Raw genomic sequence first — 26,871 nt, 5'->3', positions numbered from 1 at the left:
AAATAAACTTTTAGGATACAACCCATTTTATCCAGGATAGCCCTTTACAATTAAAAAAAAAAAATTCTTCTCTCTGGGTCCAGGCGCAGTGGTTTATGCCCATTATCCCAGCCCTTTGGGAGAGCGAGGAGGGCAGATTGCTTGAGTTCAGGAGTTTGAGACCAGTCTGGGAAACATGGTGAAATCCTGTCTCTACAAGAAATATGAAAAATTAGTCAGGTGTGGTGGTTTGTGCCTGTGGTCCCAGCTACTTTGGAGGCTGAGGTGGGGGGATTGCTTGAACCCTGGAGATGGAGGCTGCAGTGAGTCATGTTGGGACCACTGAAATCCAGCCTGGGTGACAGAGTGAGACCCCGATCTTGAAAAAAAAAAAAAATTATCTCGTCGGAATGTATACCAACTGACAGTTGTATCTGCCAGTAAGAATTTCTTGTTCATTTCCCTAAAGGAATGAGATAATACAGGGCTTTAGTGTATGCATCCCTTCATTTCAAATATGAACAATTCTGAGTGTCTTATCAAGCAAGGCCTTATAATTCTTTACCTACAGAGAAGTAGATGAAATGAAATGACTAAGTAAACATTCAGAGATTTAATCAAGTCTGGTTTCAAAATCAGGAATGTGAGTATAAATATCCAAATTTTTATTTCATAAAAATCCATTATTATGGAAGAAAATAATTAAACTGTATATGACTACAGCAGAATGTACAGGATATATAGAATTGTAATTATCACCACGAACATTGATGGGATCAGGAAAGACTAGAATCTTGATATTTCTATTACACTGAGTACCTTGTAGCTATTTTGTTGAATGTCTTTTCATCTCTGATAATAAGGTGTGAATTAAAAGAACTATTCCAGAGACTAGGATATGATGATCCTGAATGATTTGGCAAGGTAAGACAGTAAGTGACAGAGTGGAATCAGAAACTCGTTTTCCTAATTGCCAGCTTAGTACTTCTTATTCTAGGCTGTATTATCTGTGCTGCCGCAAGGCAAACCATATCATTGCCTTTCCCATTTTAGAAATAGGTTGTATAGGAGTTTCCTTTGTGGTCTGATGGCAAGAAACACCTATTATTTAAGAAATGCCAACTGCTGATCATTGATGACAAAATATTTTTACATGTTCCTTATGGATTCAAGTTGTCCGCCATTTCTTCAAATAATCATCACGTTTCTAAGTTTGGTAAGAAAATCAGAAATGACTGAATGTTAAAGAGAAAGGGGACTTAGACATTATTTTTCCTGTCATCTCAGTGGGGAAACTAAAGCCCAGAGAGTCATATTCGGAGTTGGTGGGCGTCTCCTGACTTCTTGTCCAGGGCTATTTATAGCACATAGCACTATCTCAGTCGATGAGTATTCTGAAGTCATGGCATAATTGAGACTCTGTACATGGCACCTTCAGTCCTGTTCAGTGTGTCAGTGTGTGAAGTTTGTGTGCCATTTTATCCCTTTGTTTTTGTCATTCATTTTATTCAATACTTTTGTTGGTGCCTAATGTTTTTGATAGAAAAAGCAAGTAAAAGAGTAAGCAGCAAATGTGAGTTAAAAATTTTCTTCAGACAAATGCGTGAAGTAATGCTGTTTGGAATTTAGAAAAATTGCAATTTTTGATGGAGAGAAAACCAAGAAAGAGACCAGTGGTGGCCGAGGGAATGGACAACCTCCTATTGCCAGGGCCTCTACTCCTGAACTGTTATGAGGTTGCCTGTTTCCTCTTAACAACCCTTCAGGTTAGGGGCCAGCTGTTAACTTCATTTTATTACCAGGAAAGAAACTGAGGCTCAGATAAAGTTCTTTTATCCCACAGGCACACAAAGTGGTAACTGAGAGAGCCAGATCCAACCATGACTGGCTACAAAGCCTGTGTACTTCAACTTCTACAGAGAGTATGTACAAGGCGAACCAATGAAAATAGCAATAACTGAAGTGCAATACTAAGAATAGTAATAATGATAGTTAACACAGTGCTTTACATGTGTGATCGCTTTGAACAGGATTAAGTGAACACATGAATAGGACTGGCAGGGACTCTTTCTATTCTTCATTAGTGAAACAGGAGAGGACACATACACTACTTAGGATTTCCACTGGCTTACTTTGTTTTCTGAAAAATAACTGAAAGGCTCAATTAGTTTTGTTTTGTCGCATTTATCAGATTATAATGTTTTGGATGTGGGTCTGAATGTGGGTGGATGGGCTGGTGTGGGATTATGTGAAATCAAACCTGATATATTCAGAAAGGTTCTTCCTGTGGATACATATGCCTTTTGGGTTCGATACTTAGTTTGGTAATTAGTGATCACTGTTCCTATTTACTGAATGGGAGTTTTTTTTTTTTTTTTTCGAGACGGAGTTTCGCTCTTGTTGCCCAGGCTGGAGTGCAATGGAGCGATATGGGCTCATCACAACCTCCACCTCTGGGGTTCAAGCGATTCTCCTGCCTCAGCCTCCCCAGCAGTTGGGATTACAGGCACGTACCACCACGCCTGGCTAATTTTGTATTTTTTAGTAGAGACAGGGTTTCTTCATGTTGGTCAGGCTGCTCTCGAACTCCCGACCTCAGGTGATGCGCCTGCCACGACCTCCCAAAGTGTTGGGACTACAGGCGTGAGCCACCGCGCCCGGCCTGAATGGGAGTTTCTAATCCGTACTTTTTTCCTTTTCAAGCTGAATGTCATATACCCCTCTATTTCCCTAGGCGAATCCATGAAAGAAGTATGTTGCCCTCCATATGAAAAAGCAAGTTTGTCTTCTGCATAAAATCAGTAACCACTCATTTTTAACACATTAATACCCCCCAAATGAATCTCTGATGACTGATCTGATACTAGCTTGTAATTCTAGTTTTAGCATTAGGCTCACTGCTCTTATTTGGGAGAAGATGTCCAATTCTGCAGTAATGTGTAACATAAAGTGGTGTCAATTTATAAATAATATCTTCTAATGGATTAATGCTCATTTGCAATGATCACTTCCATACAAATTTAGGTAAAGATGTTATTCAGAATTGGATTATCTATATTAAAAAATGTCATCCTAATGTGCAACTCCCTAAAACTGTTACTACAAACAACTCTTTTGCCACTCAGCCTAAAAATAAAACCTTTCACCCAAATGACACATCTCAATAGCCACATTTTAATCTACATAAATTTTTAAACTATTTTGAAAGAATCCATTTCTAGATGTCAGACAAGAGTTGAAATTGGGACAGCAGTTTGAAGGGGCTAATTTAAAAACCCACTTCCCTGCTTGGAGACACCTCAAGAATTTCTAGGCTCACAAGGTGGGTGAAGTAAGGAAAGAGACTTTTAAGAGCTAAACAGTGCCGTTCTTTGCGAGCCCCGACTGGCGCAGGCCAAGAAGGCTGCGGCGAGGGCTGCGAAGAGTTAACGAGGGACCGAGCCCCCCAAGGCGCGGGCTCCCCGCATGCTCCCTCCGCCCTCCCGTCCCCACCCTCTCGTTTTGGCAAGGGATTAAAGTGCTCCCCCCTGTGGCAGCAGTGACCCAGAAATGAGTTTGATTCACACAGTCCTTCCTCCATAACAAGCCAAACCAGACCGAGAGTGCCTCCGTGCGCGAGTGCCGGGTGTGTGCGCGCCGGCTAGAGCACGGGCCCGCCCGGCTCCCCGCCCGCTCGCCCGCCGCGGCCCGAACTCATGCAGCTCCGAGCGAGCGAGCGGCGCCCAGCCCAGCGCCTCGGCCGAACCCCTCCGCAGCAGGTACGCGCGCGGGCCGCGGGGGGCGCGCGGGGTGGGCTCGCCGCGCGTGTGTCCGCGCGTGGGTCCGTGTGCGCGTCCCGGTCCCGCGGCGGCGACGGCGGCGGCGGCGGCGGCGGCGGCGGCTGCAGGACGAGCCGAGAGGCTCAGCCATATTTGATGGTTTTGTTGCTTTGCTCGGGAGTTCTCGGGAGTAATTTAATGCCGAAGGTCGCTGCCTAGTGGAAATAATATAGTACGTCATTAATATGGCGCCAAAAGATTGGGTTCTCGATATGTAGCTAGGAGGGAGGGAGGCAGCCGCTGAGCGCAGCGTTACTATCCCACCAGTAACTTGGGCATCGCCGGGGCGGGGGCCAGAGGAGGAGGAGGAGAGGATGATTTTTGGATCCTGAGAATTGATCTATGTTGGATCAGTAAGTTTTATTATGATTTTTTTTTTTTTCAAATTTGGGGGGGCTGAAGACTTAGAGCTATTTCTTCTTTTGGATTTGCGAAGAACATGCGGTTTTCAGGTGAATCATCAATTAAACGCGTTTAGGAGCAGCAGCCCAGTTTAAGTTGCTTTTAGTTTATAGGTTTTTTTTTTTTTAATAGAAAGCCAAAGTGCATTAGGCTGCATGAAAGTGGAAAGCATAGTAGCAACTTGGTAGACAGATGGCAATGGCAGAACGCAGGTTCGCGTACATATATGAATCCAGAGTGTGTGAGACCGTGTGTGTGGTGGGACTGTATTTGTCCAAACATAGGTGTGTGTAGGTACATTTGTGTGTGGTGGCCGCAGCCCTGGCTCTTGTCACCGCGTCGCCACATGTCCAAAATATTCATTGCATCAATTCAAGGGCAGTGAGAGGGGGGTGGGGGGCGGGGGTGGAGGGACAGCTTGGCAATTCTTCCGAATTGGGCTTCCAGTGGTCAGATCTTTTACTTACAGCGCGACTGTTTGTAAAGTGTAAAACCCCTTCATCGATGAAATGGGGTAGGGGTTGGCGGTTGGTAGAGCAAAGTACCGATTAATCATGAACTTAAAGGGGATTGCAAATTGCAACCTTTGGCACCATCTGCAAATTGTGGGGGTGGGGTCTCTTGGTCTCCTTGCTTCCTTAAATGAACGTGTAGTGTGTACCCCGGGACTGCAAGTTGCAGAGCCCTTCAGTGCACGTGTCTTGTGCCTGTGAGTCTGTGTTTGCGAGTTGGGGGCTGTTGTTCGGTAGCCAGCAGGCTTTCCGGGTTGCTCGGCATTGGCTTGCAAATGCGGGAGAGGGATGGAATGTGGAATGTTGACCGGGGAACCGAATCCTGTCGGAACGGTCCCATTTGCTGGAGAAATTCGATCCCTTCCACCTCCTTCCCGCTCCCCCCCGCCCGCCTTCGGGCAGGAGGCGGGGCTGAGGACGCGGCTGCTGCTCAAAGTGGCGGAGCGCGGCGGCGGGAGGCAGGTGCACGGCACCCGCCAGTGGGGGTGCCTCAACTTCCGCGGGCGTTTAAATAGCAGCCTCTCTCCCCTCCCACCGGTAATAGGTGACCTAGCGGCGGAGGGCGGCGGGGGGAGGGAACCGGGGAAGACCCGGGAGCGAGCCTCCGCGGCACGTGGGCAGGTGCTGGGTGGCCCCGGGGCCAACTTTTGTAGCCCGCCTCTGGCGTTTGAGGAGAGGCGGCCCAGTGTGGAAATGGGGGCGGGCGGCGGCCGAGGCGCTGCTTCTCCGTCGCTGCCGGAGCGTCACCTAACGGTCCGAGCTGCGCCGCCCGGGCCGGGGTGGGGGATTGCGGGGGCGGGGACGCCCGGCCCGCCGCACCCGCCCCGCACAAAGCCCGCGGCGCGGGGGTGGCCGCCGCGCCCCCGCCCCGGGAACGGCCCTAAGCCCGACGCGGTCCCCGCGCCGGTTCCGGCGGGCGGCCGCAGGCGTTTGTTTGTTGGTTCCGCGCCGCCTTCCTCGCCGGATGGCTTCCTGTGACAGAGGTGATACACAGTTTCCAGAACTGTCTGGGGGCGGGAGCGGGAGCGGGAGCCGAGCCCGCTCGGAGCTTCTCGCCGCCGCCGCCGCCGCCGCCGCTCCCATCTTAAAACCGTTTCTCGCCGGCGCACCCGCCCCAGACCGAAGGTGCCGCCCCGGAGGGACTCGGGGAGGGGGACGGCGCGGCCGTTTCCAGCGGCGCAAGTGGTTTCTGGACGCGAGGGAGCGTTTGATTTGCAACTGGGGCCGAGCGGATTGGTGCAGCTGGCGGCGGCGGGGCGGGAGGAGCTGCGGCGGCGGGGGGTGGCCACTTTCAAATGGAGAGGGCGGCGGCGGCGGGGACGCCGCTGCGGAGGGAGCGGGGCTTGGTTGCGCCACGAGAAGGTGTCATCACTGCACCGGGGCTAATTCCGGCGGAGGTGCCGGGAGTTACTTTCCCCTCCTCCCGCGCTGTTGTTTCTGTCGCCTCGGGAGGAGGAGGAGGAGGAGGAGGAGGATTGGGAGAGAGGAAGGGGGCGGCGCCGCGCGGAGCCGCGGCCCTGCGTATTCCCTGGCGGGCGGCGGGAGCCGCGCGGAGTGTTCGCCGCTGCGGGGCGGCGTCCCAGTTCCCCCCCAACCCCGGGGTGCCCCCCTTGCTGGGATCCTCAGCCTTCTTACCTCCCCCCGCACTCCGCCACCCTCCCACGGGAGCTCTTCATCCTCGAGTCCTCAACCCCGGCTCGGCGCGTCCCGGGTCTCACCCCGCCCCCGGTCTCCCCCCCGCCGCCCCAGGCAGTGCTGGCCCCAGGTTTCCCACCCCAAGCGGGCGGGGGCGGCCTCAGTCCCGGCGCCGGTGAATGCTGAGAGCAAACAAAAAAGCGGGCGATTTAAACATGCCTTCGAAACCCGTTAGGAATGCGTCGTCTTCCGGAGACCGTTTAAAAGGAGCTTTAGCTTGCCTTCTAGTAACGAGAAGGCCGGCGCCCTGCCTAGCCTCGGCCGGGGCAAGGGGCTGTCGCCCTCTATTTGCCCCGGCCAAGAGGGAATTTAAATTTTCTTTTGTAAAATGACAGCTGCAGTGAATGACCTAAGACAGCTACGTTTTTAGGAAAGTAGAAGAGGATCTGAGGTTTCCATTAATGGGAATGCTTAGGGGGTTCTTTTCCCAAAGGTTTTTATTAGGTGAACTATTTTTCCTTTTTATAATACCCGCCATGGCTCTCTTGCTACTTGTAGCTCAAGGCTAATACCTTTCAAAGCTAATGAACTAGTTTTAAGATAGAAATTATTTCCCTGAAAGCTGATTTAGGTAGTGACTCACCAGTGGTTAGAGATTTTATAGTAAGTAGCATTTTGATCAAATCACAACTGATCAAGATTTAATCATTTATAGGTGGAGAAAGGAAGCATTCATTATGCCCATACTTACATTGACTCAACACTTTTGATGTAGTAATTTGTTGTAGGTGGGCAACATATGTGGGAGGAGTTAAATGGGATGTTCTGTGAGTAACACTCTAGCAAGTACATGCAACCCAGAATTTTTATTGTCCTTTTGTCCCAAAGATCTTAGTCTCATTTACTTACGGTCACTTTTAAATCAGATGGCTTTCTTCTTGGTATTTTGCTGTCTTCCTCAAAGTTTGCATACTTTTGTAAGTGTCTTTTACTTGGCGTTTTCATTTTAATGTGTAGAATAAATGTAATTTTAAGCTGTTTAAGTGTTAGGTTTCCTCCTATTTCCTTTCGTCCCTATTTAGCAGAGATAATGGGAGTGTCTGAAAGTAAGGTAGAACTTGAACTTGATTCTATCTTTAAGATTACAGACTGCTTTCCAGTAAAAGTTGGGTTGGTTGCACATGTACTTTAACATATGTGTTTATTTAGAAGGAAACAAAACACACCTTCTTAGTTCTCCCTGCTTCACTTGACCGGTTTTCTTCTGCCTGTAAACCAGTGCTTTACTTATATTAGTTATCAAGGTTGAAAGAGTAGCTATACAGTGACAACAATGAAAAATAAGTGTGTCTGGGTGAAACTAGAGGGAGAAAACATATTGGAGTTTAAGGAATGTGTTTTGTTGCTTAGCCTAGGGGGTTGGGGAAGAAAGATGACCTAAAAAGCGAACTTGGAGGACTAGGTGAGAGTAAAAGCAGATTTCCATTGCATCTTACATTGCACGTGATCGATACTGATTTTTGACTTTAAGGAGCTGTTAATTAAAAAGTTATTACACAAGTAGTGTTACATGTACGTTTTTGAAAATTAGAAAATACAAGGAAACAAATATAAAAAATTGCTACTATCCATAGATGACTACTGTATTACTTTTCAGATAATTTTCTCTATATATACATGTGTGTTTTAATAAAAAGGAGATACATGTACATACCATCTGTAAGGACTTTTTTTTTTTTTTTGAGGCGAAGATTCACCCTTGTTGCCCAGGCTGGAGTGCAATGGTGCGATCTCGGGTCACTGCAACCTGTGTCTCCCAGGTTCCAGCGATTCTCCTGCCTCAGCCTCCTGAGTAGCTGAGATTACAAGCTCCTGCTACCACGCCCAGCTAATTTTTTGTATTTTTAGTAGAGACGGGATTTCACCATGTTTGCCAGGCTGGTTTGCAACTCCTGACCTCAGGTGATCCACCCGCCTCAGCCTCCCAAAGTGCTGGGATTACAGGTGTGAGCCACCGCACCCCACTGTGAGGACCTTTTTTTTTCCTGTCAGCTAGCTTGGTTAGTTTTAATATCATCTATTACTGTGATGTGTCCAGATTTCCCCATTTAGCCCCGGAATGTAATAGAGAAGCTTTGTCTAAACCACTGCTTAATAAAGGACCATTTATTGCATTTGGTTGTTTGCCTTAAGTCGATTCCCTTAAGTAACTTTTTGACAGAATATCTGACACTGAGGAGGCAAACCTTTGGGAATAAAGTTGCCTGGATTTTAAAAAAGCAGGAAGTCAAAATGGTATTTATTGTAATTTGGAAATCTTAGATTTGGAGATCATCTGTTAGAAAAATAAGGAAATTTGCTTACTTGATGTTATTTTCCACAGACTTGTTGGAAAAAGATTTCTCAGATGTTTGTGTTTCAGTACTGAGGTAGTTGGAACAGTAAACATCAAGATATCAAACACGGATTACATCCTGTCTCTTTAGGGTTTGGTCAGAGTGAAGAGGAGGCACAGGAATCTGTCACAGTTCTGCTTGCTTCTTTACTTTCTTGTTTGTGAAGCTCTTCCCTGTCATTTAGTATTATGGGGCACCTGTTACAGCATTACAGTTAATGATCTGTCAGACTTTGTATTATAAAACTGGTTTTCCCATGAGGTTTATTAAACAGATATCTTGTGGAGGGAAATATGACATATTAGCAAACACACCTTGCTTTTTATTTGGGTTGGCATTAAGAGGTTTAGCTTGATTGTTAAAACAGTGAAAGTTACGTCATGTTTAAACTTATTTCCTCTCTTGTACAAGCCTTTAATTTGTACGAGAATTGGCACCATATTCAACAATACCTTTTTTTTTTTTTTTTTTTTAAACATGAAGGGTGGGTTTGCTTGGAGTTTCTGGTTTCTTTTTTTTTTTTTTTTTTTTTTTTTTTTTTTTTTTGAGACGGAGTCTCGCTCTGTAGCCCAGGCTGGAGTGCAGTGGCCGGATCTCAGCTCACTGCAAGCTCCGCCTCCCGGGTTCACGCCATTCTCCGGCCTCAGCCTCCCGAGTAGCTGGGACTACAGGCGCCCGCCACCTTGCCCGGCTAGTTTTTTGTATTTCTTAGTAGAGACGGGGTTTCACCGTGTTATCCAGGATGGTCTCGATCTCCTGACCTCGTGATCCACCCGTCTCAGCCTCCCAAAGTGCTGGGATTACAGGCTTGAGCCACCGCGCCCGGCGGAGTTTCTGGTTTCTTAGAAGGTATCAGCAATCTTAATTAGGAAAGTATTTTAATTCCTGAGACAGGTAAGTTGTTTCCTTAAAAGTCTTAAATCTGTTGTCTCCATTTTCAAGTCCTTACAGCACTTTATATGACCGTGTGTTTACAATCTGGACAATTACTATGTTTGTTCTTTTTATCTTTGTGGAATGTAATATCTCAGAAAGTTGAGATTTAATTGAGTCTATTGTCCTTTGCCTAGTGTATTTCTCATATGAAAACTTCGGTTTGTGATCATGAGCGTGTATGCATTATTTTGATTTTTTCTTTTTTTGCAGTTCGTAGCCCTGATGAAGCAAGTTACTCTGCGCTCCTAATAAATGCAAGAAAATGACCTTGGAGGGCCTATTTTTTTTTTTTTTTTTTTTGAAACAGTGTCTTGCTCTGTCATCCAGGCTGGAGTGCAGTGGCGCTATCTCAGCTCACTGCAAGCGCCACCTGTGGCGCTATCTCAGCTCACTGCAAGCGCCGCCTCCCGGGTTTACACCATTCTCCTGCCTCAGCCTCCCGAGTAGCTGGGACTACAGGCACCCGCCACCACACCTGGCTATTTTTTTTGTATTTTTAGTAGAGACGGGGTTTCACCGTGTTAGCCAAGATGGTCTCGATGTCCTGACCTTGTGATCCGCCCGCCTCGGCCTCCCAAAGTGCTGGGATTACAGGCTTGAGCCACCGCGCCCGGCCGGAGGGCCTTTTTTAATTACACATAGGAGTAACAATTTGTAAGTTTAAGGCTGGGTGTCATGGAATAGAATGGAAGAAACTGATGCTAAGCTTTGGCTATAATGGGACCTTTCCTAGCGCAGGACTTGAATGATTTATTAAGGATCCTTTCCTCACCTCAAAGCACAAACATAAAGATTACCAGACTTGGAATGGAAAGCCTTTATCATTAGGAAAGGGGCCATGTGTTTTTACGTTTAATCTCCTAGATCCATAGTATACGATGTGCACACAATAAATGTTCAGTGACCAAATTTTGGTTACTGTAAAACAAATTCAGTATTTACTTTTTGCCCTTGGTTCTTCGGGTAGAGGTGAGACATAATGTGATAGAGAGCAATTGAAGAAAGTTAAATTTTTTTTTTTTTTTTTGAGAGGAGTCTTTCTCTGTCGCCCAGGCTGGAGTACGGTCCTGCAGTCTTGGCTCACTGCAAGCTCCGCCTCCCGGGTTCACACCATTCTCCTGCCTCAGCCTCCTGTGTAGCTGGGACTACAGGCACCCGCCACCGCGCCTGGCTAATTTTTTGTATTTTTTAGTAGAGACTGGGTTTCACCGTGGTCTTGATCTCCTGACCGTGTGATCCGCCCGCCTCAGCCTTCCAAAGTGCTGGGATTACAGGTGTGAGCCACCATGCCCGGCCGAAGAAAGTTAATTTTTAAAACCTTAGATTCTTTTGGACTTATTTGCTGAGGGAAGTAAACTACAGTTTTCTCTCTCTCTTTTTTTTTTTTGAGACAGGTTCTCACTCTGTCACCCAGGGTGGAGTGCAGTGGTGGGATCTCGGCTCACTGCAGTGGGTTCAAGTGATTCTCATGAGTCAGCCTCCGGAGTAGCTGGGATCACAGGCGCATGCCACCGTGCCTGGCTAATTTTTGTATTTTTAGTAGAGACGGGGTTTCACCATGTTGGCCAGGCTGATCTCGAACTCCCCACCTCAAGTGATCCACCTATCTCGGCCTCCCGAAGTGCTGAGATTACAGGCGTGAGCCAGTGTGCCTGGCCAGTTTTCTATTCGAAAGTGCTCACAATTTGCGTCTGTCTGTCTCTCTCTCTCTCTCTCTCTCTCTCTCTCTATATATATATATATATATATATATATTTTTTTTTTTTTTGAGACGGAGTCTCACTCTGTCCCCTTGGCTGGAGGGCAGTGGCGCGATCTCAGCTCACTGCAAGCTCCGCCTCCCGGGTTCCCACCATTCTCCTGCCTCAGCCTCCCGAGTAGCTGGGACTACAGGCGCCGGCAACCGCGCCTGGCTAATTTTTTGTATTTTTAGTAGAGACGGGATTTCACCGTGGTCTCGATCTCCTGACCTTGTGATCCGCCCGCCTCGGCCTCCCAAAGTGCTGGGATTACAGGCGTGAGCCACCGCGCCCGGCCTATCTATATTTTTTGTTAGAGAGATGAGGTTTCACTGTGTTGCTCAGGTTGCCCAGGCTCGTCTTGAACTCCTGAACTGAGTCCTCCCACCCTGGCCTCCTGAGTGGCTGGGATTACAGGTGTGCACCAGTGTGGCTGGTGGTAGTATTTTAAACTATTGATCATTTAGTGTCTCCTGTGCAGGAGATTTTATTAATTTGAGAATTCATGGCATCTTCCATGAGAGTTTATAAGCACTTACTTTAACGGAAGAGTTCAGTGGTGTGGGTCCACACTGAGGAATAAAATAATCTTTTTTTCTTTTTTTTTTTTTTCACTTACACTAGGGTAAGGAACAAGAAATAGCAATGTTATTAGCAAGTTGCTTGAGGTTGAACGTCATGACTTGCTTTAGTTTAGCACAAAGTACACTAAATGCAATTTAAAATTTTTATTGATTACTCTGTCATCTTTATGAGCATCAGTTATTTCTGTGTGGAAATGTAATGATGCACTTAACATACAGAGGCTGTGTGTTGGTGATTTGTAACTTTTTAAGTTGGGGACACTTGAAACTGAAAGCCATGGATTCTCTCCCCCAGAAAACATGAGTGTTCCCTTAAGCACATCCTTGGATTCTAGTTTAAGTGTTTAAATTCTGGTGACGACTTTTTATGATTTCTCTGTGATCCTTTTACTGCCACCGTTACCATGTATTGTAGTTAAAATGTCTGTTGAGAACAGTGATTTTTCTGCTTATTGGTCATTAACTTGAAAAGTAAGAAGCTTGTTAGAAGTTTTTAAAACTTGTGTACACTAGCCCCAAGTAGAAGCCTCAGGGGTTTTCTTTTGAGAAAAACCCACAGGTTTTACTGTGGCCTTTATTTAAGTTGCTTAGAGGTCCCCTCAATGCCCTCCTTTTGATTATTGCCTGCTCTAAGTAGGGGGGAATTTTGTTTTTTTTTTTTTTGAGATAGAGTCTCGCTCTGTCACCCAGGGTGGAGTGTAGTGGCACGATCTGGGCTCACTGCAACCTCTGTCTCCTGGGTTCAAGCAGTTCTCCTGCCTCAGCCTCCCGAGTAGCTGGGGTTACAGGCGCGTGCCACCACGCCCAGCTAATTTATATATTTTTAGTAGAGATGGGGTTTCACCACGTTGGCCAGGCTGCTCTCGAACTCTTGACCTCAGGTGATGCACCCTCCTCAGCCTCCCCAAGTGCTGGGATTAGAAGCGTGAGCCACCGTGCCTGGCCATAGTTAGGGATTTCTTAAGGAGTGATTGTGTCTGATCCTTAATTTTGTAAGCTTTCGGGTGCTTGTCCAGCACCTGGTAATTGATTCACATTGAACTAAACACACATAATGGTGGTGTATAAACATCATACTACTGATCTGTTGATTTATAGGAGAGATCAGTTGACTTTCTCTGTAAAGAGCCAGGTAGTCAATATTTTAGGTTTTGTGGGTTATACGGTCTGTCACAAGTCTGCAGCTGTGCCAGAGCAACCATGGGCAAAATGAATGTGACCATGATATTTATGGATATAGAAATGTAAAATTTTTATAAACTTCATATGTCATGAAATGTTCTTTGGCTGTCTACCCTCAACCATTTAAATATGTGAAAATCACTCTTAGCTTAAAAACCATACAGAAACAGGCTGTTGACCCCTGATTGGTTGGTTGGTTGATTGATTTGAGACAGGGTCTCACCCTGTTGTCCAGGCTGGAGTGCAGTGGTGTGAATTCCAGGGCTCACTTGATCCTTCCACTCAGCCTCCCGAGTAGCTGGGACTGCAGGCATCCCCCACCAGGCCTGGCTAGTTTTTTGTATTTTTTGTTGACATGGGGTTTGCTATGTTTTTTTGTCTGTTCTCGAACTCCTGAGCTCAAAGATTCTGCCCACTTTTGCCATCACTCCCTGGCCTCCCCAGATTTATAGTAAGACACAGCAGCTACTTGATTGTTTCTGCCAGTGGCTGAACTCCCTTCTAGGAACCTGAGAATACAAGTTGAAATTAGAAGTTTGTTTGGAGGTAGTTGGCTGTGCTGAGGGCTCTGGGTTGTTTTTGTTTTTTCGCTCTTCTTGCCCAGGCCAGAGTGCAATGGCAGGTTTTTTTTTTTTTTTTTTTTTTTTTCCTTCTCTGGGACAGGGTCTCTCTGTTGCTCAGGCTGTAGTGCAGTGACATGATCACAGCTCAACAACCTCCTGGTCTCGGGCAGTTGTCCTGTCTTAGCTTCCAGAGTAGCTGGGATTCTGATCCTAGATCCCTTTTTAGGATAAAATGTGTAAGAACAAATACCTTGGTCATCTCTCACACCCTCCGGGGGAGTCAAGCTAAGAAGCCCTGTGTAAGAGGATATGTATTGTAAGATTGGGTTCTGCTACAGAGGGAGATAATGTCAAGTAGGGTGTATGTGTCACACCAATCAGAAGTTAATGCCTGCCACTCCGGGAGAACTCATTCTCCTGTGGTAGTGTTTAAGGAACTGCTGACACATTCGTCTTCCAGCTTTACCTTTTGTGTGTTCCACTAGGCAAAATGAATGGCATTTGTGACCATCTTGCCATGAATTTGTGTTTCAGTTTCCAAGTTAACAGACTATTGTTCATTGGTTACATTTTCAGTTTTTGCTCCCTGATAACATATCATGGCCTTAATCATTCACATGACCTGTTTTTAAATCCCAGTGTACATCCAGGAGGAAGAAGCCCATGGTCCAGGAATCTGGGAGGAGGTGGCTGGCCTGCCCACCCACCTGGGGAACTGGTCTTTGGTTCTGCTACTACCTTTGCACTGGATCTACTTATGTGTGTTTGTGCAAGTTGATAAACATCCAGAATTCCATGTACTCCTCTTTAAAAGTAGGAATGATGGATTAAATTATTTTACATTGTTTTTGAAATCCTTTCTAGGTCTGCAGTTATTTATGATATTATGGGTTTCTTTTGGGAAGATTTCTTGTAGACACAGTCTACATTGTGAGACTTCAGCCTCAGAGAGTGCTTTCTAGACCTTGCTGCTAGGTTTGAGACCAGAGACCATCTTAGGTTTCCATGATCATAATAACAAGGCTTATACAATTGTGATGAAATGTTTGTTTTCATATGTAACTTGGATGATTGTATAAATGCTGTTTTTGTCAAGTGTGTCATCTAGATCTTCAAATATACAACATTGGGAGTCTCTCTCTCTTTTTTTTTTAAAACAGTACTTTAAAAATTTTTGGTGACTTAACATTGTTAGTGGTAACTGATAGTTTCTGACAACCGGGTATAATCAAGGAACAAAGTTCCTGAAAAACAGCTGCATTTCAATCTGTGCACAGTGTAATTGTCATTAGCTGGTTGAGTCTGGTTTCTGCAGAAGCTGCTTTGTATATCCTGTATAAGAGCATCTGGTTTGAGCATTTAAAAATCTTTTAAAATTACCCTGTAGACATTTAGCATTTATTGGCTTATTCCACCAAGGATGGAATAATGGGTTGCAGAATCCTTTCTCATGCTTACTCTTACCTTCGTTCATTCAGAAGCACTTGGTTTTCCTAAAGTGTCTAATGATTAGAGCTTTTAGAGTTTGACATGAAGATTTGGGTGTGTATGTTTGTATTATAGAAATTAGTACCTGGTTCAGAGACCCCCAAGGCAGAATGGAACACAAACTCCTGATTTCAGTGAAATGCTTTAAAAAATAAACATTTCATTTTAAAAATAAACATTTCATTTTTATATATTCTGAAGAGATTAATCTGACTCTAGCTCTCCCTGATAAATTGTCAGAAAACTGAGACCAGGAATAAGACATATAGGGCAAATGGGCTTTATTTCTCTGGGTGGTAGCACTGCATTAAGAAGGATCCTGAAGATATATGCCTGGGAGTGTGGAAAGAATGGCCTAGTTTATCAACCATGCCTGCCATAGGTGGAAGGAATGGCGTATTTGCCAGCTACCTCTTGAATGTAGCCTTTTTTATTTTTATTTTTTCCAAAGTAGTACTACTGTGGAAATGGATAAGGAGTTGAAATGGATTCTTTTTTTTTTTTTTTTTTTTGAGATGGAGTCTTACTCTTTTTGTCCAGGCTGGAGTACAGTGGCACGATCTCGGCTTTCTGCAACCTCCGCCTCCCGGGTTCAAGCGATTCTCCTGCCTCAAGTAGCTGCTAGGTTTGAGACGACCAACCTGATTACAGGCACCCGCCACCAGGCCCGGCTAATTTTTGAATTTGTAGTAGAGACAGGGTTTCACCATGTTGGCCAGGCTGGTCTCGAACTCCTGACCTCAGGTGATCTGGCCTGCCTCGGCCTCCCAAAGTGCTGGGATTATAGGCATGAGCCACCACGCCCGGCCTGTGTTTGTTCTTTAAAGATAGCTTAAACCCTAATTTTCCTGTCTGGGTTAGTTTTTTTCTATTATTATTGCGTATATTTTAAGTGACCTCCTACTAATGTTGGCTGTTTTTACCTGTTTCAAAAACTTGAGCTTTTGAAGTATGGGATGACCTAATCAAGCAAATAGGGGATAATAGCATTTTATGGCATTATTACCTTTTCTCTTTTTTTTCTTCTGCACCTTTGCACCAGATATTCTTTTAAAGCAAGACAAGTCTTTGCTACTGCATCTCAGGAAAGAGGTGGCATATACATAGTTTATTGATGGTTGCTCGTTATAGGCTGGTGCTTTGCATTGGGGCAAGAAATTGTGCTTCCAGGGTCTTTTATATAGTAAGGAGCAGGGAAGAAAGTAATCTTTACTATTGGCTAGGCATGATGGCATGCGCCTGTAGTCCCAGCTACTTGGGAAGCTGAGGCAGGAGAATCGCTTGAATCCGGGAGGCTGGGGTTGCACTGAGCAGAGATCACACCGCTGCACTCCAGCCTGGGCAACAGAGCGAGACTCTGTCTCTCAAAAAAAAAAAAAAAAAAAAAAATCTTTACTATTATAAGTCTAGTACACAATCATGGTGAAAAGTTAAAATCATATTAAAGGTCATGAAGAGAAGGAAAAGTTCCCAACTCAGTCTGTCTTGGAACCCTTTGGTCACATTTCTCAGAGATAACCACTATGAACATTTATGTTCTTGCAGAAATGTTCTGTGAATATACAATCTATTGCTGTAGGTATTTTCTCTCCTCCTGTTATATATAAATGGCTTTGTATTTTGGGTTTTTTCCCTGCAGTTTGCCTGTTTTTCTCTCCTAATATGTCTTGGGCATCTTTCCACATCTGAGCATTTAGATGTAACAGAAAAGAATTCTGAGTAGATGGAAATAGGGATAAAAGCTCAAGATTGGAGACCATGGTGACTGACTGCCTTTTTTGTTTGGTTGTGATTTCATTTACTCCCATGTCAAGGGAAGTTAAAAAAATACATTCCAAGTACAAATGATAGGAATGTTTTGTCATAGCTGCTCTTATTCAGTTGCTGACTCTTAATTGAGTCAGCAATTACAGAGTCCTGGAAGGGGTTTAATAGATTGTCTTAGAGCTCATAAGCTGTGATTGGATTATTTATAAATTGGCAAATGAGAGCTGCTTGTGATTCATTCAGAACCACTCAAATTTATAAATTCCTTAAAGTCTTGAAAAATGCTTTCTTGATTTTTAAATCTGAGTTCAAAAATAACTTATAAAGAATTTACAGTGAACTAATGTATTATAGTACATGGGCTTTATGAGTAATGCTCCTAAGAGTAAATATTATAGTTATTTATTATTTGGTCAGTTATCATAATTTTTTCCTTTTGGAGGAGGTGGCTATTTATTGCTAATGTAAACTTGTCATCTGAATATTTGTAAGTTTTACCTCTTTCCAGAGGTTCTGTATTAGCTTGGGCCAGCATTTTCCTTAAATAAGTGATGTATGACGTTATAAAGAGCACTTTTTTTTTGCTTGAGATATTTAGACAAGATTAAAACATTAATGCTTACGATTTAAGCTATTTGTCAGTTAAATCTATGACTTTTTTTTGACTGGATATAACCCTTTAGTTAAATTGAGAATCTGGGTTTGAGTTATAGTCATAGTAGTATTTTTAGATTCTGTGAGCATATGAATTAGATAATGTTGCCAATTTGAAAACTTGATATTTAGGCGATTAACGTTTACTTTAAAAACTGAGGTAAGAAACCAGCTGGGTTTCCTTCACATTCATTTAGGGACAGGTGGACAGATTTTATTGTTAAGTTATAGGTCATTATATTTGGGTATTTAGAACTGTATATTCCATAGAAGACAAAAGTGACCTATTAAGAATGTAATGTATCTTTTTGGGGGAGTGTTCTATCATCAGTAATTTAGGAATCAATTTATTAGGTACCTAGTGTTTAAAAAATAATTTGAACTATGTGAACTTAAATAGAAAAGAGTGGCAGGGCGCGGTGTCCACACCTGTAATCCCAGCACTTTGGGAGGCCGAGGCGGGTGGATCATGAGGTCAGGAGATTGAGACCATCCTGGCTAACATGGTGAAACCCCGTCCCTACTAAAAATACAAAAAAAAAAAAAAAAAAATTAGCCAGGGTGTGGTGGCAGGTGCCTGTAGTCCCAGTTACTCCGGAGGCTGAGGCAGGAAACTGGCATCAACCTGGGAGGCGGAGCTTGAAGTGACAGAGCGAGACTCTGTCTCAAAAAAAAAAAAAAAAAAAAAAAAAAAGATGAAAACAAACAAAAAACAGGAGTAGCTCATGAAATACTTAGTTTTACATAAGACCACCTGGTTTCTGAAAATACATTCTTTAGTATCTTTAGGTATTTGATTTTAGCTATTTGACAGAATGGAAGAGCATCAATAAATTTAAAAATGAATACAGTAGAAGTTATTCCAGTTAAAGGTCAATTAGATATTAAAGTAAAAGCATCTCAAATTCAGTAAAGTGGATTTGAACGTAAGGTAACAGTACGGGAACTAAGGCATTCATCCAGTAGGTTATTTTAATACATAGTATTGCATTGGGTGATATATAAAAGTATGTAGAGGTCTTTAATTGAGTACCTTCTAGAACTTTATGAGTGAAATAAATAAAAATGGAAACAGTAGATAAAATTGATACTTTGAGAGAGAAACCAGTCTTTCTGCATATGTGCCATAAGACAGTTAAAATCACTAGGGTGTAATCCTTATTATAGCTATAGAGTTTATGGCCTGATAAATGAGCCCTGTTCCACCACAGAGAGTAAGTAATTCTAGTAACTGGACAGTTTGTTTTCCTCAAATCAGTCCTTGTTTCCCAGGAATAGCACTGAATAAACATCTTCAAATTCTTAATTATCTTGTTCTTTTTTTTTTTTTTCTTTTTTCGAGACAGTCTTGCTATATTGCCCAGGCTGGAGTGCAGTGGTATGATCTCGACCTCACTGCAACCTCTGCTTCCCGGGTTCAAGTGATTCTCCTGCCTCAGCCTCTTGAGCAGCTGGGACAACAGGCATACACCACCAAAACCTGGCTAACTTTTTGTGTTTTTAGTAGAGACGGGGTTTCACCATGTTGCTAGGCTGGTCTTGAGCTCCTGGCCTCAAGTGATATGCCCGCCTTGGCCTCCCCAAGTGCCTGGATTACAGGTGTGAGCCACTGTGCCCAACCCTCGTATTCTTTTGTAAAAGTCCTTCTCTCCTTGTCCATGAGGTTCTCATTCTTTCTTAGAATCATCACATCAGTCAAGACCACGCCCAGGTCACTGAACTTGTTCACTCAAATTCCAGAGCCACCCTAGGGATGGGTTCCTTCAGATAGTTGCTCCTCTCAATCTATTGCGTGCAGATTTTTCCCAGTGTCAGTCAGAGGAATGTGAATTTCAAGGTTTTCAGGTGCCTTGCTGTCTCGTGTGCATGTGAGCAGTAATCTGGTGACTTTTATAGCACTTACTGCACTGAAGCCACTTGTCTGGTTATTTGATGTTTCCTCCAAGTAGACCATGTGCTCCTGCAGCGCAGACATTCCATATCTTGTTCATCATATCTCTGACATCTACCTTGATAAAATTTTCCTCAAATTAATATGTTAGCTAATGTACTGCATTTTAACCCATATGACAGAAGGGATCCAAGGAGAGAGTGATCCGCATGTAATCTAAATAGGGGTTTGGGCCAGTGGGTAAAGCATGAGTTTGCATTTCCCGAGGAGATAGATGGTTCTCCAGCAGCTGCCACAGATGCTCAGTTGTCTTGGTGCATCTCTTCATGCAGTGAGTGGAGTAGAGACACCAGAGGATTGTTAAGTAACTGGTCCAGCCAGGGTCTTTGGCCAGTGGCCTTTCCAGGCAGTGTTCTGTTTTTAATCTAACTTCCTAGGTAGTCTTCCTCTTTTTGGTCAGACTCCCAAATGCCCACTAACTAGCACTTTTGTCTCTGTAGCTATTATGTTTCTCATGGCAAGTGGACACTCCAGGCTCCGAAAAACTGGATAACTTTGCATCAGTTTTGAGGAAATGTAGACACAATGTCAGGGTGAGCCGTGTCGACTGGATCCAGAGTTCTGAGGGCATCTGTTGTAGCCACCCTGAGAAGCCTTGTTTCTGACCAGGCTGAGTTGGGTTCAATCTCTGTTCTCTACTTCAGGGTCTCATTGCAGTGCTCTCTGTACCTACCATCATGGTCCCCCTTCTCTGTTATGTCTTTATTTTTTTTGAAACGGAGTTTCACTCTTGTCGCCCAGGCTGGAGTGCAGTGGCGCAAGCCCAGCTCACTGCAACCTCCTCCTCCTCGGTTCAGGTGATTCTCCTGCCTCAGCCTCCTGAGTAGCTGGGACTACAGATGCCATGCACCACCACGCCTGGCTAATTTTTGTGTTTTTTTCAGCAGAGACAAGGTTTTTCCATGTTGGCCAGGCTTGTCTCGAACTCCTGACCTCAGATAATACTCCTGCCTCAGCCTCCCAAAGTGCTGGGATTACAGGCAGGAGCCACTGCGCCTGGCCCTCTATTCTGTGTTTATTTCATATTTGAGTTGAGAGAATCTGTGTTCTCCAGAAATTGCTGTAATCTTTAGAGACACACACGAAACATTTAAGTCATGATGCAAGGCTTTAGTTGATTGAATACTGAGAAAGACTCCTTTGACCAAAACTTTAGTCACGCTCCTCTGGTCCTCCACGTGAGTGGGCACTACCATGGCCTTCTCTTTGTATTATTGTTGAATCCAGTTGAAGCAAAAATCCTGTTAAAATCAGTTTAGAGAAAATTCTTCACCTGGGTATCTGACCGCTCTGTCCTATCTTATCCTGGCCTGTCTTCAAGAATAGTCCTAACAAATTAGTTTAGCCATAAACCCCTTATCCTTGATATTTCTGTTTAATAATCTTCTATCCACTGGCCCCACCCTGCTCTTTGGTTATAGATCTCCACCTCTGTTGGGATCTGAGTTGCGTTCAGTCTCCGTCCCCCACTGCAGGATCCCACTGCAGTGTTCCCTGTACCTACCACCATGGTCCCCCTCGAGTAAAATCTGCTTTACCATTTCTAACAAGTGTCATGAGTAATTTTTTTCAATGATACTATTAAGGTAACGGTGCATTGAAAAGCAAAGTGAAAAAGTTCTAAAAGAGGAAGAAAGTTGAACTGAGCAGTACAGAATATAAGTGTTTGGAGTTGGAGTGGTTAGTGACTTTGAGCTGAGCCCCAGAAAAGAAGTGGGATTAGGATAGGTAGGGAGCAAGAAGCAACAGGAGCAGCATTAGCAGAGAATGAGAACTGAAAGAAAGTGGAGTGTTCAGGGAAGAGGCCTGGCCCAACCAGTGCAAGCTCTGGGTCTTGGGGCTTGCTAGAACAGATGCCTGAGTAAAGCTGTGAGAAGTCAGAAAACTTCGTTTTTGGCTGGACAGTTTGGACTTAGACCTATTTGTAATGTGGAATGGAGGGAGAGATCTGCATATAGTAGTTTGATGAGGTTACCTCATGGGGTGTAATTAATTTGTTATAGTATTAATTGGAAGTGGGAAGAAATCATAGTTTGGAGAATAGGTGTTTAAAGCTTTCTATGTACACGTAGTTGAAGGACAAACCTACGGGGCATACAGGGACTTCAAAGAGTCATAGTGTTATGAATCAGTAAACCTTGGCAATTGGCTATAAGGTGAGAATGGATGTGTATAAAGATGCTACCCAGAGTAATATGCTGTGTTACACGTGTTGGTAAGTACAGTGCTCTGCCCCAAACATGCTCCTTTTTCTCGCTACCTCCCCTTTGTTCTTCAGGACTCAGCTCAGTCTTATCAGCCTTCTCTGACTTTTATCCACCTCCTGTATTCCTGTAGAACTCTGTATTTACCACTGTCAGGCACAAACAATATTGAATTTCTGTTGCTTGCCTGTCTCCTCAAGTAGGCCAGAAGCTCTATGAGGTCAGGGATAGTAATTTTCATCCAGCACCTCCTAATATATGAGATACTCAAATGTTTGTCGGCTGCATTATGTGCCATTATATCTTCTTGCTACTTTGGGGTGTTGTGAATAGCCATTTTAATTGGTTATTACTTACCTTACTACCGTCTAGATAGTAATTAGCCATTGCCCTAAGAGTCAGCAAAGGTGATGATGCAGATGCTGGCTTTTATTGGGGCAGGTGTTTGCAGCATACAACCACTGTATTGTGTAGCTTAAAGATAGTAACATATATTTTGATTTTCTGATACAGTAAGTAATCCTGGGTGAGATAAATCAGCTTGATGTCAAGGTTTAAGTACTTTAGAGCCACAGAGGAGGAAATTCTGCCGAGCACTAACCCCCATTACTGTGCCAAGTTCCCTGGAGAAGCAAATACAGCACTCTCAAACCCTCATTACTCAAGATCTTCAGGGTGGATGAAAATGGATTTCATTAGAAAGAAAATACTATTTTTATTCTTCTTTTACTTGAATAATTTTCCTTAAGAGAGTATTTATGTGTGTTTAGGTGCATCATTGTATTTTGGCCAATGCTCGCGTTCTTTATTTAGTGACTGTTGAAGTGCTTCCTCAGGGAGTTGTGTTTGAAAGCTGGAAAGTAAGTATTTTGATTCAAAAAGATTTTTAAAACTACTCTATTAGGTAAATCTAATTTTTTATTTTTTTTGTAGAGATAGGGGTCTCCCTATGTTGCCCAGTCTGGTCCTAGGTTCAAGTATAGTCCTCCTGCCCTGGTGTCCCAAAGTGGTAGGATTACAGGTGTGAGCCACCATGACCAGCCTAGTACCAATTTTTTTTAGCACTCTTTTGTAATGTTGGCTTTGGGGAGCTGAAGCTGTTAGGAGTGAGTGGTCCTCTGCCTTTCCCTTTTCCCTTTTACCTCTTGCTGGATCCTGAGGGGACCCGGGGTGCATTCTCTAGAAGGTTGGAGAGCTTAGCTGTCTGCAGTTGGTGTTTTTGACACACACAGGGCAGAGAAAACAGTCGAATAGGGAGTGGACCACACATGTTTCTTGGTTATGGAACCTGAGGGCTGGAGTGGGCTTGCCCCAGGCCAAGTTGCAGATTGCCTGGCTGTGGGTGAGTGGGGCTCTTGGAAAAGGGATGGAGTGGGTTTTAGGACTTGACTATGCCTACAGCATGAAACCCCAGCTTCCAAAGCGTGTCCATAATACAGCTCATGACCCATATTGATCAGGACTCATGTTCAGGCTTTCTCTTGGTACATCGTTTTAATGGCTTTTGAAGAATCAATTGATAAAAAACCCACAGAATTTAACTGGGTGAGTTTCTCAGGAAGGAAATATAAAATATTGCAGTTATAGATTAGGGACCTAAATATTTGAGTGAATTGTGTAGATCCACTTTTTAAGTGTAGTATAGGAAAAACTTTTCATCTACTCTTTTAGGTTCAGTTCATGCGAGTCTAAATTAAATGACAAAAGACATTACAGGAGAAAAGGCAAGCAAACTTCATGATGTTGATATTTTTATGTGCCACGTAGGGGTAAAGGGAAGGAGACTTCACCGAAGAGAAAAAACCCAAAAAGAGTTAGACCTGAAGGCTTATATACAATTTTAACAAAGGGTGATAAACTGTGAAATGACCTGTCAAAGGAAAAGGGAGTTTAGGGTTTTTTGACTGCTCTTTTATAGGCCCTTTTAGAGTGGAGTTTTAGTTTTTTAAAATTGCTTTCTTATTCAGTCACAGTGGTTCTCTACATTTTTCTTTCTTTTTTTTTTTTTGAGAGGGAATCTCACTCTGTCCCATAGCCTGGAGTGCAGTGGTGTGATCTCCACTTATTGCAACCTCCGCCTCCTGGGTTTAAGCGATTCTCTTGCTTCAGCCTCCTGAGTAGCTGGGATTACAGACGCGCGCCACCATGCACGGCTAATTTTTGTATTTTTAGTAGAGACGGGGTTTCACCATATTGGTCAGGCTGGTCTCCAACTCCTGAACTTGTGATCCGCCCGCCTCGGCCTCCCAAAGTGCAGGGATTACAGGTGTGAGCCACTGCGCCCGGCCCGGTTTTCCACATTTTTTTCTCCACACCATTCCTATGTGCCACACTTCTGTTGTTGCTGCTGTTGTTGTGTGTATGTGTGTTGAGACAGGGTCTCTGTTGCCCAGGCTGGAGTGCAGTGGTGTGATCTCAGCTCACTGCAACCTCCGCCTCCTGAGTTCAAGTGATTCTCCTGCCTCAGCATCCTGAGTAGCTGGGATTACAGGCACCCGCCACCATATCTGGCTAATTTTTGTATTTTTAGTAGAGATGGGGTTTCACAGTGTTGGCCAGGCTAGTCTCGAACTCCTGACCTCAAGTGATCCTCCTGCCTTTGCCTCCCAAAGTGCTGGGATTACAGGGGTGAGCCACCACGCCTGGCCACATTTGCATTGTTAACAGCACATCACACATATTGTGATTCCCAATGAGGAGGAGGTTAGGATGTACTTTTCTGAGAGGGTGGATGCGTAGGTAGGTGATGAACTATCATACTTTTTCTGACTTGAAAAAGTTCCCTTTCCTCTTTCGGATTCATTGAACTGACAGACCAGTGCCCTGAAGATGTCAGATTGATCAGTAATTTTAATTCGGAAAAGCTTTTTGTATTTGTTTAGAGAGCTGCCCTGTGTGAATGTAACCGTGAAATCATCTGTATACGTTCATTGACTGGCCATTCTGTCCCAGTCCACTGCCTTCTTACCTAAATGCAGCCTTTCTCATACTTGAGGGTAGTGCTAGAATTCTGTTATCATCAGCTACCTGGGAGGAGTTGGCCAGGTGCGCTGGGTCTTTGTACAAACTGACTTCTTATTTTGGCTGGATTTGGTTGTATTTGTCCTGAAGGGAGTTGAGGTGAAGTGGAGGGGAAATAGTATTGGATTTGGAATTAGAAGCTCCATTCCCACAACATGACCTTGGGGAAGTTGCTGCTTAACCTTTCTTGGCTTTAGTTTCTTAATGTGAAAGGGAGGGGTCTGGATCAAAATTGTATAATGTCTGTGGTTCCTTCCTGTTCCATCTGTGGGGTTGGAGATGGCTGGAGGAGACATTTGCATTCCTATTACCCCATTTGTTTTGTTTCTTTCGGCTTTTAGGGTTATTTAATATAATTTGCCCGAGAAGCATAATCATGCCCAGTGCAGTGTAAATATTCACACATCCAGGCACAACCCCACCCCCAACATGTACGCATAAAATATGAATCTGTCTGTAGTGAAGAAGCACAGTACAGTGTTCATTGCTGTGGATTTTTTTCTGCAGTGCTTGCTGCCAGTCAGCTAAATACTCCTGGAGTAGTTATAGTAATAATGTCACAGGAATATAGAAAGAAACCTGGCACCTTTGGGAGACCTACTGATACGTGACTTCTCCACCCTTCCCCCTCCTTTTTTAACCTGGTCTGTTAATGATTGTACCTAATTATGTATCTTTGGTCTTTTTACTGTTTACAATTCAAATGCTACTTAAAGCCTTTTGTTTGCTTTTGTTTGCTGTGAATCCTGGGCTGCCATCTGAAGCACAACTTGATGATTGTGTATTATCATCTTGGGTTAAGTGCTGTCTCATTGCTTTGCAGGCTGCCTGCTGTTTCCCGGGGAGATCATGAAACGAGGTCGCCTTCCCAGCAGCAGTGAGGATTCTGACGACAATGGCAGTAAGTCCTGCTTTGTTGTTCTTGGAGCCTACCAGGGTTTGGGTCAGGGTGAAAACATGATTTTTTAATGTAATGCTTTAAATAGCCGAGGCCCTTTGCATATCAGGCAGGTCAGAGAAAGCCAAAGCCTGGAGAAACATACCTGAGTGTGATACTGCAGGTCTGTAACCAGATCTTGCTGGGTAAGGTTGATTGCAAGCAAGCATTCCTGAGGCTTCCTATTTGTTATCCTGGGAGGAATAATCCAGTTCTAAGGGTCACTGGTGTGTCTGGTTTTCCTAAACATCATTTATGGTACTTCGCAGTTGCGCTTTGTGAAAGGGGAACTTAATCAAAGCCAGGTAATCATTAACTGGTTCAACTCAATACAAGGGGAGGTTGAAGACTGCCTAGTGTGATGTGAAAATTATTAAGTACAGGTTCTTAATAGGTCGAAAGTCCCTGCTCTTCACTTGGTTTTAATGTGACTGTATTTAATACTACTACTGTCTGTATCTCAGCTCTCTGGCAACTTCATATTTTCACAGTGCAGCTGAGAACCAGAAGTTAGTTGGCTTCCAGGCAGTCAAAACAAATATCACACAGTGTCTGTGTATTGAGAAGCTAACAGACTACTCAGAGAAGAGCTCCTCTCAGATAACAGGGAAATTTTGTACCTAGCACAGTGCCTGAGCTCTAGCCTGTTAGCCTCTGTTTTACATTACAGATTAAACCCAGTACGCCTTGAAAGAATGCTTGTGTGATGGGAAAGGAGCTGGGCCTGCTTTCAAGGAACTGTGCTTTAGACATATATAAGAACAGCTCTGATGGGAAAGTCATCAGGGCAGTAATAGAGATGTCTTTTTGATGCACTGTGGAAACAGATGCAGATACAGATTCAGAGGAGGGGAGGGCAGGGAATCCTGTAGAGGAGATGAAGGTTGTATGGATCCTTAAGGGTGAAATACTTTTTAGGCAAATAGGGTTATTTTCAGTTTTCTGTGCTCCAAGTTTTCAGCAAATTAAAAGCTGCACATTAGAAAGCAAGGCTTTGCTTTCTAGGTGCGACCCTGTTCAGAAGAGGGGACCAGGAACGTGAGAAACAGAACTCAGAGTGGTATTTCAGTTGGTGTGCTTGGCACAGCCATGGGGCTATTGGG

The 26,871-nt window shown here is 44.1% G+C and overlaps 1 protein-coding gene across 5 annotated transcripts in view; it reads left to right on the top strand.

Annotated features, from left to right (window-relative positions):
* The first annotated feature begins 3,545 nt into the window (after nucleotides 1–3,545).
* The window catches only part of JADE1 (jade family PHD finger 1), a 68,600-nt gene continuing 45,274 nt past the window's right edge, over nucleotides 3,546–26,871 (top strand). Inside the window, exons 1-2 of one of the 5 annotated variants that reach the window (XM_050791214.1) lie at nucleotides 3,546–3,737; nucleotides 25,655–25,732. In XM_050791214.1, coding sequence (XP_050647171.1) covers nucleotides 25,681–25,732 — 52 coding nt within the window. In that variant the 5' untranslated portion in view covers nucleotides 3,546–3,737; nucleotides 25,655–25,680. Of the gene's footprint in view, nucleotides 3,738–3,760; nucleotides 3,970–3,995; nucleotides 4,151–5,133; nucleotides 5,249–5,630; nucleotides 5,695–25,654; nucleotides 25,733–26,871 lie in introns of those variants that run through there. The other 4 variants (XM_050791217.1, XM_050791215.1, XM_050791216.1 and 1 more) reach the window with 4 other exon arrangements.

The sequence above is a fragment of the Macaca thibetana genome, chromosome 5 (assembly GCF_024542745.1).
Source record: "Macaca thibetana thibetana isolate TM-01 chromosome 5, ASM2454274v1, whole genome shotgun sequence".
In the NCBI taxonomy this organism is placed as follows: Eukaryota; Metazoa; Chordata; class Mammalia; order Primates; family Cercopithecidae; genus Macaca; species Macaca thibetana.
The sequence above is the reverse complement of the archived record's forward strand: the minus strand, read 5'-3'. Positions and strand labels throughout refer to the sequence as shown.